Source organism: Seriola aureovittata, chromosome 10 (assembly GCF_021018895.1).
Source record: "Seriola aureovittata isolate HTS-2021-v1 ecotype China chromosome 10, ASM2101889v1, whole genome shotgun sequence".
Lineage (NCBI taxonomy): Eukaryota > Metazoa > Chordata > Actinopteri > Carangiformes > Carangidae > Seriola > Seriola aureovittata.
The window spans coordinates 19,400,669-19,414,270 of record NC_079373.1 but is presented as its reverse complement, the minus strand read 5'-3'; the positions used below and the strand labels follow the sequence as shown (position 1 = coordinate 19,414,270).

The 13,602-nt window shown below is 42.8% G+C and overlaps 1 protein-coding gene across 3 annotated transcripts in view; it reads right to left on the bottom strand.

Moving 5' to 3' along the window:
- mob2a (MOB kinase activator 2a) overlaps window positions 1-13,602 on the bottom strand; it is a 63,726-nt gene that overhangs the window by 2,603 nt on the left and 47,521 nt on the right. For all 3 annotated transcript variants that reach the window (XM_056386601.1, XM_056386600.1, XM_056386599.1), the window contains exons 2-4: window positions 5,909-6,069; window positions 4,069-4,162; window positions 171-295 (exon numbers count right to left, since the gene is read on the bottom strand). In XM_056386601.1, coding sequence (XP_056242576.1) covers window positions 171-295; window positions 4,069-4,162; window positions 5,909-6,069 — 380 coding nt within the window. The remainder of the gene's footprint in view (window positions 1-170; window positions 296-4,068; window positions 4,163-5,908; window positions 6,070-13,602) is intronic.

Below are 13,602 nucleotides of genomic sequence, written 5' to 3'. Positions count from 1 at the left end.
GTGAAAATAAATGTAGGAAGATGCCATATATATTATATTTCTTTTTAATATTTATTGTTGCACCACACCACTCAGTTTCACCAGCTGAGGCAACAGGGGGCAGCAGTCAGCTGCAGGAGTCAGTGACAGATCAGAGACCCTGCAGGTCTCTGCAGCAAACGGATTCTCACCGTATTTTGTAGGAAAGATTTCCTCATCTGTGACCAGTTTCTGACAAAGACTCATTACAAAGTCGACATATTGCGGAGCAGTGCACTTCGTCTTCTTCCCCCTCTCGTCATACCAGTAGTATATTCTAGAGAGAGACACACAAGGAAAACGTGCCAATGTTGTCACACATTACAAGATAGAAGACACATTACTGACAAGCAGGATATCATTATAAAACTGTGAGGTGGCTTTTAATGAATGATAATGAATGTTTTCTAATGGATGTTTGTGGCTGAGGCAGGCACAGCTCAGACATAAACAGAAATATTTCCTGGAACAGAAAAATGTCAAATCATTTTGTCAAGCAGGAAGAGAAAACAATACGCAGGTGACCTCCGAGACATCGCCTGCTCTATTTCCTTGTGCAGGGAAAAAACCCATTGCCCGTGACATTTCACTTTCTGAATGACACAGATCATAAAGAAAATGTACGATCCAGGTGACACTACAAACTATCTCATGTCTCACACAAACACATTCTTATCCAGATATCATCTTAGCATGTTTTCCTATCAGTGGAATTAATGAACCCCCTGCCCTGGAGCTTTAATTTCCTGATTGGGCCAAATTCCCTGCAGTGATGGGAGTAAACGGGACACTGATCCCCCTCGGCCCTCAGGCCAGTCCCACTGCTGGTCAAATATTTCTGTAGGGGTTGACTCAGATAGCTGAATTGTAAGCGGGTGGCTTGGAGTCAAACAGCAGGTCAGCAGACAGCTCAAAGATAGATGATTGAGCAGCAGGCAGATATTAGCGAGCTAAAGCGGGAGGAGATGGTGAAACAGGACTAGTGAGGTGGCCGCAGAGACAAAAGGATGATCTCAGTGAGCTGGAAAGGTCAATTAATGAGCAAATAAAATGGTGAAAAGAAATGTTCGTGAAGGTGTAGTTTTTTTGTGCGTGAGTCAGTGGGGCAGACGTTACAAATCCTGAGGAATGTAAAGCGTCCACATAACTGACCCTGCAGGAGGGGACCTACTGACCACAGGACCTGGACCAGACTCTTACAATGCACTTACTCACACAGGATTAGACAGTGTGTTTGTGTGTGGGAGAGACACTGGCTGAACTAAAAAAAAATATGCCTTCTGCTCTCCTCCATACCCACCCAGACATGCTGACATGATTAAACCATGGCCATATATAGTAATATACAGTACACAATACTGCCACACAAGGTGGTTTATTCATGAACACACAGGTTGGGGTTCAAAAGCATTTTTGTGAAAATTAATTCTTACAAATTCCTCATCTAATTTAGGCAGTTTTTGGCAATTCAATATTAAAAAACTAAAACTAGTTTAGTGTTTAGTTTCCTCCAGGTTTTTACAATGGGATGAATTATCTGTCTTGTTGTCATTTAAAGTCATTTATCATGTAATTTTCTCCTTCTGTAATATCCTGGATATGTTTTATTTAGAGGGTGGGCTGTTGGTGGTGTGGGTAGTTATGAAATGTGACCATGGTGAGTGTATGTACATGTGATATGTATGACCATATGATATCTGGCTGCATCGGTGCAGTGCGTTTAAAGGATGTGGTAAAACCAATAAAAATCTGTTTGCTATTAAGACAAGACTTAATGTTGTTCACTGCTCTTTGTTTATTAAGAAATAAAAGATGTGACATCAGATTTGTGAATGAAGCTTAATTTGCTCATGAATTTTACCAACCTAATCCAAGATGGAACTGGCTATCTGAACCCAACGCTAATTAAGAGTGTAAGCACATTATCCTCTCTCTCTCTCTCTCTCTTTCTCTCCGTCTCTCACACAGACACACACACACACACACACACAGACACACAGACACAGACACAGACACACACACACACACACACACACACACACACACACACACACACACACACACACACACGTCTATCCACCCACCCATACAAAATGGGTCTAAATAGCTACCAAATGGTTCCGTTCCCTCATAGCTCATGGAAACATTTTCTTCCAAAAATAGTGCTGAGCTCTGCCTTCGGGCAGGGGCACTGACGCTGCTGCGACTGTGGCTCAGTCAGTTTTTACCACAGAGGGGTGTGCGGGTGCCAGGTCCTGCACGGGCAGGAAAGGGTGGGGTGCTGGCCAGCGGGCAGTGAAGGAAGGTACAAACATAAATGGTGGGCCTTGTCTTAGAAACAGTTTTGACAGTAACAGTTTTAGTTAAACAAAAATGCATTAAACATTTTTGTTAAATCCGGAGTGAAGCTGTGTGACAAACTAAAGTTTGACTGTTTTTCCTCTTGATTAACACATTACCTCTTTCACACTGTCTATTGACCTGTTTTCCACAGGTCAATAGACAGTGCAAACAAAAACATGTTAATCTGCACTTCTGTCTCCACTCTTCACATACCGCAGGTGAAACACCTTTGTATCTTCCATTTCTCAAGGTGTCTGCTAGCAACAGTAGCTTAAAGTGACAGCAGTGGAAAAACCCAGTGATGACTGAGGGGTTAACGCGTGATGTGAAGTTTTTTTCCTCACAGCACATCTGTCATTTATGTGTCATTTCTCAAGGGTTGTGTTGTTTGGCATTGATGTCATCGTCATATTTTTGTCCACGGTGATTGTGTGTGTAAGCGTCCGCACTTGTATGCTTGTTGTAATGTGTTACAAGCTGTGTTTCTCAGAGTTTGGGTAATCAGGTTTTTCCAGCCTTCAGTATACACAGGGGGATGAAGGCCTCTCTTTAAAGACAAGGGTTCACACATAAAGATGGCACCGCGCCCTGACAGGGCAAACTAGTTAGGAAAACACTTACAGTTAGTCACCTCCCCTCTGTTAACGTGGCGTGAATATGCCTCCACGTTATGATCATCCTTAAACTACTGCACAGGTATGCCCTACCTCATTGCACGCTGTAGCAATTAACCACCTTTGGAGAAAAAAGCAGCTGCAACACATTTCTAAAAACATGTCAGACATTTTAAAAATAATTTGTCTGGTGACTTCGCAGTGATATGAGCCTGCATTTTTGCAGATCCAGAGCTAGCCTTAGCATTGGAACAAATGGCCAGATTTTAAAGGCAGAATCACAGCAATCGATCTAAAAAGTGTGTGTGATGTGAATGTAATGATATTAGCAGACTTCAAATAGCAGCAAAAAACAGAAACGACCAGAAGGGATTAAAGGTGAAACTGCAACAAGTCTGTCCAGCCAACTAAACCTAATGCAGCAGCTACACTGGATGAGTTTGAAGCAAATTAAAAATATCTTAATTGGAGAAAAGACCAAACACGAGGTGGATTCTTTTGCTGACTCACAAGCTGTGCATCTTCTATAATGATGACGTTATCAACAAGTAGGAAAAGTAGCAATTAGTTTGCTGACCAGCCAACAGGAAATTATTTTCCTGGTGTTGTACAGCACAAACAACAGCCTGAAAAAATAACAAATGACATAAAGTGGGTAAATAGTTGTTTTGAATTTATTGGCTCACATCTGTCTATGTAGTTAAAAAAAAGGAGCCTCATCTTAGCTTTAGCTGAATTTTATAATTCATTTTTAATTTTTAAACTGAATGCGGACTGTGGATTTTGTCCCCCATCACTTCCATTGGAATCACATTAAAAACAGATTTCTTCACAAACACTATGGACAGGAGGGAGTTACAGTGACCAAAAACTGTTTCAATTCAGGCACTCCAGCGAGCATTGAGATACGAAGGTGCAGTGCACCTTACACGCTGTGCACGCTGTAAACGCTGTGGGTTTTCAGTTGTCCCTCGGTGAACATGGAGGTTTCTCTTGATGAATTAACCAATGAGACACTAGATTTCTGATGAATAAACCAATGGTGCTCTGCGGGTTAACAATGAATAAACCAAAAGCGGAGGATATAACTTACGTGTTGTAGGCCGTCATGGCTTGACAGGTGTCCCCAGTGCAGAACTCTGAGATGGTGCTGTACTGCAGGTTGATAAGGTTGAAGAATGTTGTCGCTGTAGGAAAGACGAGAGAGAAAGAGACCACAGCATTCAGTGTGTGTTGTCTGCACTCGGAATAAATCATAGAAAGGACACTTCAATACTCTATCATGTGAGAACGATGTGAATGAATGACTAAAATACTGTGAGAACATAAAAGAGGACTATTTGTGTCTTGTGTCACGTTCTCCATTGGATGATGAGGAAACACCTACAGTGTTGTATACTGCCTTTTATCTGTTACAGTGATAAGTGGCACAGTCACATGCACACACACTAATCCATCAAGTCACCGCATCCTTCAACAGTGTGTGTGCACTTCAAAAAGAATGGAAAAAAAGGAGGTGGCTGCAGCTTTGGCAACTTGAAGTTGTTATTCCAGTCACTTAAAACTGATACAGGCATTTCCGCCACGAGGAAAACTCACTCACAACCTGTTATGCTGCAAAGCCAAGCATTAGTTCTGTATGTTAACAAACAATTGACTTAAAGCTTGCAGCAATATCATGGGGAAACTTGTCTTTGCTAATGTTGCCCTGTCCTAATTATTTAACCATTTTCTCATGTTGAGTAGCTGCTACACAGCTCCTACCTAAAGAAAGTTGGGAGGTCTGGACACCACAGGTAACCCCGCAAAATGTTTTTTACAATAATGTTTAGGCTTCTGTAGTGAACATCTCTGAGCAGCAGCTCTGCTGGTCTGGCTCCTATTTGTGAAAATAGGTCTGTGATTTTCTGAATGTCATGTTGACTTTCGATGCGATTCCTCCCAACTCCAAAGTCTTGGTTTTCTCATAAGGAACAAACCTAATGACACAGTGTAATTTGGTGCAAATTACATTTCGTCATCCCCTTTTTTTCCTGCTCGACAAAGTCGGCACCAAGTGAGAGAACGTTCAATGAAAGTTGGTTTGTACTTGTGTGCAGAATGAAATGACTCATTATTGATTTGGTTAAAAAACAATTCAATCAAAACACCATTGAGCTCTATTAATTGTGGAAAAGAAAAAAGTTAGTGCTGGAAACAAGTTGAGACAAGCCAGCTTATATAACTTTCGATTTCATGTTGAAAAACACATTAACATGTGAAAACATGTCCCATCTGTTATATATCACAGAGTCTTATCAGCCTAAAATAAAAAGAAAAGAAGAATGTTTGTTTTGCTCCTTTTCCCTCACGAGCACCTGGATAAATTGGACACATAACCAAGACAAAGTCAGGGAGACAGACAAAATAAAGAGCCTCATGAATCAATCAGCCAGACCAAAGTCAGCTTACCAGAAATGATGCTCATAATGACAGTTATAAATTTCAATAAGAGTTAAAACACTGCATCGAGACTAAAGCTGGCAGTGAATGATGATGTTTAAAGAAGCATTGTGTCATTGGGAACAGGCTCAATGCTATGCCAGGCCTGGATCATGTTAAGGGCTTGGCTCTTGAGCACCACTGGAACATCTTGTCGACTCAGGATGACAAGTGCATACTGCCTTGGAAAAACAATTCCTAACCCCTGAGGAAAATTTTACATAAGCCGGAGTGAACACTGAGCTTTAAGGAATGTTTATGTCTCAAATAAGATAATAGGCCCATCTCACATTTTAACAATGACTATGTTAAACTGCTTTTACAGGCCTAGTAATTACAGCATTGGTGCCTGCTGGCTGTCCAGGACGTCACCCTCAGTTATGTGTCCAACTCTTTGAGCTCCTACTCCATATGTTCTGTCATTAACTACCACCACAGTCAGAGTCACTCACTGTTGCTGGCTAGCCATTCGTTGAGGTCTATCTCTCTGGGCAGCACCACCAGCTCCTTGAGGTCAAAGTCCACCACACGGATTTTTGTGAACTCTGGCTCCAAGTACTGCTTCTTCTCTTCTGCCGGAGGCTTCTTTCCATTTGGCTTCGTCTTTGACTTCCTGCAACACAGAGAAAAAGAGGACAGGATAAGGGGATGAAAGGACTTGATAGAGGTAATAAAAAAATTAAAGTGAAATGGTAAATTTACTGTCTTCCCGACACTGTAAAGAATGAAACGCAACGTGAGCTCTTTGCTGGGCTGCTAGTATAAGAATTTTCTAGACAGGCCTACATGAGGCCACTCTAAAAACATCTAGTATCCAACCAGATATTCAAGTAGTGCCGGCCAAATGCTGAGACAACACTGAACGTGGAGTAAAAATCACTGCAAGTTGGTTCTGCAGCAAATTTCCACCCAATGAACAGAAAAGTTAGGCAAGTTATTTGGACTGGCAAAATGTTATATAGATATAGATGGCCCTAAACCAGAGATCAACAAAACATAGGCAACTGACCCTCTAAACTCACTACATAAGTTACACAACACAAACTTTCTCTGTATTTTCACAGCAACCTAAACAGACAAAACAAAGAGCCCTCTGTGGCTGTACCTGACCCCTAACTCTGACCTCTGCCCTAATGTTAGGTCTATATAGCTTCCACACAGACAGACGTCCCCAGCGCCTTGTACTTCCACTGCTAGTTTTAGCATGGGGATGTCATATCACACTCCTCCTGCACTTCCAGGGCTGTAAGCCCCCCCCCCCCAGCTTCTGCTAGAAGTCTGTATCAGTGGAGGTAGATCAATCTGAGGTCAAAGGTTGAAAGGCTTTATGCATGAGTGGGACAAATAAACATAGGTAGTGTTGTCTGGGACAGTTGGCACAAAATATAGACTAATGTAATTAACTGCCCAACAAGGTTTCTTCTTCATGACTTTGAAAGTTAGAGCCATCAGTAGCAAACTTGATCCGCACTATGTATGCTCATCCTATCATGACTCCATTCCCGTTCCCAGCTTTTACCTACATCTATATTTCGCTCCTTGGCTATGCTATCATTGTTTAAGTTTACTAAAGGACAAGGGAGATTCAGTTTGCTCCCTGAATTTATTGTGCTTTTGATGACCCTCATTTCCGCTAGTCTTGCGCTCATTGCTTCCATGTCCAATTCTCATCCCTCCTCTCTCCACACCCTCTGTCTAAACACAATGATCCAGCCATGTGTTCTTGGCTCTCGCTCTTCCCCTTTCCTTCCCATTCGCTCTCCCTGATCCCCCGCCATTCCCGAAAGACGGCAGCTCCGGCTCCTGGACCGAGGAGAGCTGTTCTAAAAGCACCAATGACGAGGGATCATAAACACTATTTTCCAGCAGCAGCCAAAACCCTTCTCACTTTCACTTGGGCTCTGCTGAAACTAACTTTGGAATTTACAGGAAAGAGGCGATGACTGGTTCTTTCTCTGCAGAAGAAAGTCATTACATTCACGGTACATGTCGCCAGAGATATTAGAAATACACTCGGAGAGAAAGGATAGAGAACAGAAGTGGGAGTGAGAGCAGAGGGGGAGAAAGGAACGAGGAGAGGAGGTAGATCGACACAGGCCCAGCTGATATCCATGGGAACTAATAAACACTTACAAAACATGACAGGACTGTGGAGCACGAGGCCTCTTGGCCAGAGCAGTGTTCAAAAGCTCTGTGCAGTTTAATTCCCCTCTCCAGGAAGCGTCGCCCTGCTTTCCACCTCAGCAAACATAGGAAGGCAAGTCAACATGTGGATGCACACAGAGCCCGCAGGCCTTTTACTATGTAAATGTTCACGTTTGCCCCCTTTACATGGCGGCTGTCGTTCTAATTTATCTGTCGGGAGAAATGTTTAGCAATTAAACTGCCTGTGGGTGTCCTGTGAAAACGTTAAGAGCCGAGGGACACGCACACTTGCAGAATCACGTTCACAGACACATGTGACACTGCTCAGGTTCTCATTTGTACGGTAATGATTTATCAAGGTATTCGGCTCTTCCTATCAGGAAGTACCTGAGCTTGTTTTGGCCTCATTTAAAAACCAAGGACGCAGCAGATTACACTGCTGGCTAATTATTAATGACTGGCCACTTTCTGTTTCACGTCTTTTCTCCTGTTGCTCTGTTGCTCTTTTTTTTTTTATAAACAATATCTTGTCTTTCTTCAGGCTTACAGACATTTCTTTTCCTTCTTTCCTTGTGGCTGCTGGCTCACCTGTCCAAACAGTCTATTGTTCGGGGTCAAAAGCCTCAGGCCTCATACTTGCCCTCTCTTTTCATCTCTTTCTGCCCTTTCCCTTCATCTTTCTGTGCCTAACTATCCTCCTGCCCCATTAGCTTCCCATTTAATGACCTGTACTCTGATTCTCTTTTTAATTACTGTTCCTTTCTTTCAAATTCAAAGCTCCTTTCCCATGCTTGTTTTATAATTTCTTTCATTTCTCCTTATCTCTGTCTGCTTCCTCTCCCCCTCAAAACAAAAAAAACTTTCCTGCTCATGAAGGCACAGACAGATTCATGTGGTCCATGTGGTTTTGCACTGTGAGTTACATGTTCCATCATGTGAAAGAGCTTTTCCCGAGGAAAGCGCTTCATCCACAGATACCGTCAGCTCTCACAACTTTTCAAAGGCTTTGCTAAGCCCCTCAGAAAACTGTTTGGTTCCTGTGAAAGGTTCAAGTCAGTTCTTTCTTGCTCCCCCCCCTCCTTCCTTTTGAAAACATTCTGTTTCACTGAGCTATTTCCTGCTTCTCTCCCTCTGTAATTTCATAATTTTCCATACAAACGCCTCCTCCACTTCTTGCGAACATTTGTGTGGTAAGGGGAGGTGAAATTCTGGAGCCATTAGTTTATTTTAGGATAAAGAAAACTTCCTCTATGCCAGCACTCCTCCCCTCATACGTACATAGTCTGTCTTCACTACAACGCACACACACACAACACACACAACACACACACACACACACACACACACACACACACACACACACACACATACAGCTTTGTCTGTTCTTGGTAAAGTTCTCCCAGGCCAGTCTTTGCCATAAAAGGCAGCAGATGCCTCTTTCTCCTCACCAGATCAGGGACAGATCAGGGCAGGCCAGAAGGCAAGAGTGGAGGGGAACTCAGGCCAGGGCCAGGCACATGTCTCTGGGCTGGGGGGGACAGCCACAGCCTGCCTGGCACCAACAGGAACAGGAACACGATCCAGAAAACCTGGTAAGGCTTGGTGGAATAACATGAGTCTACTAAGAGCCATGAGAACATCACATGTGGAAAGCTGATGTCTTTTGAACTTTCCAAGCTGAGGGGCTAGAAGCAGTACGACAGACATGCTGATGTCTTATCTGCAATAAAAACAATAAGGAAATAGGGTTGTATAGTTGGGTGACATGGAGGTCGAGGAGTGACTTACTTGACAGCTGTTCAATTCTGTCTGTTAGCCACTCTCTTACCCCTTTCACTTTTCCCAGCAACTCTACCTCCCCCACCGCTCTGGCCTTCTTCAGTCACTACCTCTAGTCTTGTACAACGCTTCCAGTACCCCACTTACACACCATGTCCCACACATACACACCTGTGCCTTCAAACACACACACACACACACACACACACACACACACACACACACACACACACACACACTCTCTCTCTCTCTTTCGACTCTGTAGCCCCCTCTCCCTTTTCATGGCCAACCCAGCTGGTCACAACAGCTGCGTCACGAGCCTGATCCCCACCAGAGACCTCGAGAAAATCCAGAAGAAGCGAGTCCTGTCTGGTTTGATAGAGTGTGTTGTGTGTGTTGTGCAAGCACGTGTGTCCACCAAGACTGTTCAGTCTTGGTTTAAGTGTGTCAAAAATACATTGCTTTGGCCTCACACTGGTGAATATATCAGGTGAGGTATGCTAGCTAAGCGTGTGCGTGCTGAATACTGAATATACTTGGTTCAAAAATAAACTTTGTGCAGAGAGGAGCAGCCCTCTGGCAGGTACACCACAACCCTGTCTCATTACCAGAACCTGGTTCCAATTAATCCTGGAATCACTCGGGGCCACATTACAGAGCTATGCTGCAGAATTAGCTTAAGTGCTTTCTCTAAAATACTACAATTTGCTCCTAAAGAGCTCCCCCTCTCTCCCCTCGTGAACACACACACCAGTGCTTCAGCAGAGGAAACGTTCAAACAATGCCGACTGATTTTTCCATAGTTGTTATCAGCTCAACACCAAATCATGAATGGATCCTATTGTCACTGACAATCATGAAACACATGAGGTCCTGGATTTTTTTTATTGGTTCTTTCTGTCATTTGAACAAACTAAACTCTGGAACCTGTTGAACCAAACCCATGTAATGACTTTCCCGTTAAGCCTGTGTCTCCTGCCAAGTCAGATATTGCACAACTGCTGCCTGAATGGGTCCTCTGGATCACAGAGGAATCTAACTATTGGCATATGGATGCAGTTAATGCGATCTGCAAGGGTGAACAGCACGTGCAAGAATCCGACAGTAACAACAAGGACGTCTACCATCTTCTCTCTCAGATGGCTGCTTCTTACAGTGAGCTGACAGATTTGCTTTGAGTTCTGTAATTGTACAACAATTTATGTAAAGCAAAATGATCCCTGATCTAAAATCAAATGCACTAGCACTGCAAAACAAATACAATAAAGCTACACGCAAAAAATGGCTTAATTTCCAGCAGAGTTAAAGAATACAGGAAAATCTCTAGACAACAAGACGCTTTCATTATCACTCTTGAACAAGAAGAGCCGGTCCAAGGTGCACAGATACACTCTTCTTGTCATTACCTGCCCCTAATACAGTGCAGTTTTACTGGAAAACAGCCCCAGTGTCTATGATAAGGATATAATAGATAAGAAACTCCACAGACAACAATCAGAGGTCCTCCACCCAGGAACTCCAGAGAAATCAAACACTTCTATCTGACCTGACCATCAAACAAATACCTGAGAGGTTAGAGAATGAATCAATCGAATGTCAGGAAGTTGCTCCCTCCTTTGTCAACTGATTGTGGGGTTCATATCATTCAGGATTAAAAGAACTGTAATAAAATATCAATAACAACAGGATCTCACTCCACTCTCTATCCAGAAGACTAGAACTGAGTGAATCTGTGCGTCAGGAGTATCAGTTTCTCCCAAGCCTGGCCTCCTGATCTATTTCAGGATTCAAATTGAATGGACTCAGTGGCTCTTTTCCCCGAAAAACCACATACAGAGGAGAGCAGGCAGTCTAAGCACACCAAAGCTAAACCACAGCAGCCATTACGGGGCTAAAAAGAGACCAAGTTAAGGATGGACTAAACCAGAGGTTCAGCTTTGCAGTGCTTAAGTGTACAGAGTAACTGCTCTGTTAAAATTGCTCCTGAAACTTTGCTGTAGTTTCAAAAGAGCACTGACACTCAAAAAACTCGTCTGTTCTATTTCAGGAGTGAAGAGATAAGAAGGAAAGAAAAACAAAGAAGGTGCAGCTGCCACTTCTTTATCAGTAGCATCAGCGGGGGCGTCAGCAGCAGTGTAAATCAGTAAATACGAATTGTAGACACACAGACACAGACACAGACACACACACACACACACACACAGCCAATTCAACTACTGACCCTACCCCTGCACAGTTCTGGCTACCTCCTCGTCCCCTTGTCATCCTGTGCTTAATCCCATTCAGTGGCTCTCAGGCCTGCAGAGTATGTAAGGACCCCCTGGCAGCACCATAATGGAGCCTCATCAACATCACAACGCACGTGTGGCAGGAAAGGGGGGTTCGGGTTGAGATAAGACCGAGCTGCTGGTTAAGCACTTGGCAAATTTAACCTGTTGGAAGAGGGTTAGAGCTCCGACATAGATTTGGCTTGATAGGAAGTGACTGATGTGAATGATATGACTGAGGAGTTGAATGCGATTTCTCTACACTCATCAATCCAATCAATTTTTCTGAATGGTTAGTGAGTCAAAGAGTAAACCAAAGTGGGAGGTAGTGTAAGGTTACATATTCATTCTGAGGGGAGTAAACTGCTAAAAGCTATCTCAGCCATCCTTTGCCTTGCATTTACAGTATCTAGTATTCATTCCTGTTTCAAAGCCAAGGGCATCCAACCATTCAATGGAGGAGGAAACATGTTAAAAGTGGAGCCATAAACAGGTCTATGGTGCCCCCCACCCCCTCATAAAACCCAAAACTATGCATCCTTGTTAACTTTGATGAAGTGTTTTTTGTTCAGTGTTTCCTCAAGACGTCAGATTCATGTAAAACCCCCTTTTGTTCCTATCCGGCAAATACAGTTAAGGTGCATTTCCTTGGTAACCAGCTGATTTCTTAAGCAAGGTGGGTTGATTTGCCAGTAAAAAAAAAAAAAAAAAAAAGGAGCAGCAGAACTTGTCTCTACCTGTCACAGGTCTTGCAACAGACAAAACATACTTTACAATAACACTCTCCGCTGTGTTCATTACATCCTGTTTACAATCTGTTAAAAGGATCCGAAGATGGTGGATATTTCCTCACTATCACTCTCCACATCTTCACGGACAACAGTGGGTTTTGAGGCATTTGCCCTTTGGGCTGCTGCTTGAAAACACACCTGTCCCCAGACTTGAAAGGTAAGAGGAAACTTCACCAAAGCATTAGCAGGACGGTCCATCCCCTGGAGGAACACACTCATAATGACTGTATGTCTTATTAGCATGAACAGACAGAGTGAAGACAAATCTATACTGCTGGGACACGGGTATTTTTGCTGGAATTGCAATGACTCTCCACACAGACTATTCATTGGGGGTTGTTATTTGTGTCACTTTGTATGACACAGAAACACACCCCTATTTGGGTCATATATTCTTACATCTGCTTGGTCATATTATGGCTTTTTGATGGCCGCTAAGATAATTTATACAGCACTTCTTATGCATAAAATGTAGGTCAAAATGCTTTCCATTCAGAAAAAAACAGTATGTTAAGAGTAAAAAAAGGCAGGAGCAAAAAGACCATCAGATTTATATATTTGAGTTTTATTCTTGGAAATTAAGTTTAGTGTATTTCCTGCAGTTTTCAGTTATCAGTGTAGCCTACAGTGTAAATGTGATGCTGATAGGACTAAGATTAAGAGGTCTGCTATACAAAACCCTGACAATAATTTGCTCTTTTTTCCTATTTCTACTGAATACAATTTTTAAAAAAAAAATATTCAGCACTGTGATTTATAAGAATTTCCTGTTTTAAGTTGTCTCTGGCGAAATGTTAAACAGGCGTCTTAAATAATTGATTAGACTAGATGAGGAGACAGGGTCGCATTTCTCTTGCTCTTGTTGAGTCTTGTTACTGAGCGCTGCAGGAAGAGGAATGAGGCACTCAGGCTACACGTCCCCATCACCACCGGCTGGTAAATTGCTGTGACCCCGAAACGAGAGGGTCCCAAAACTTGTGTAATTACTGCTGAGGAGACAATTACATATGTCACATGTCGAGTTATAAAGGCATAGTAAAACTGATTTAAAACAAAGGCTACTCACTTCTCACTCAATAGACTGGACATGAATATAACGAGGCTATACGTTTTCAATATGTCATCTATGTTAATGTCACTGGACGTCTGTAATACTGTAATAAT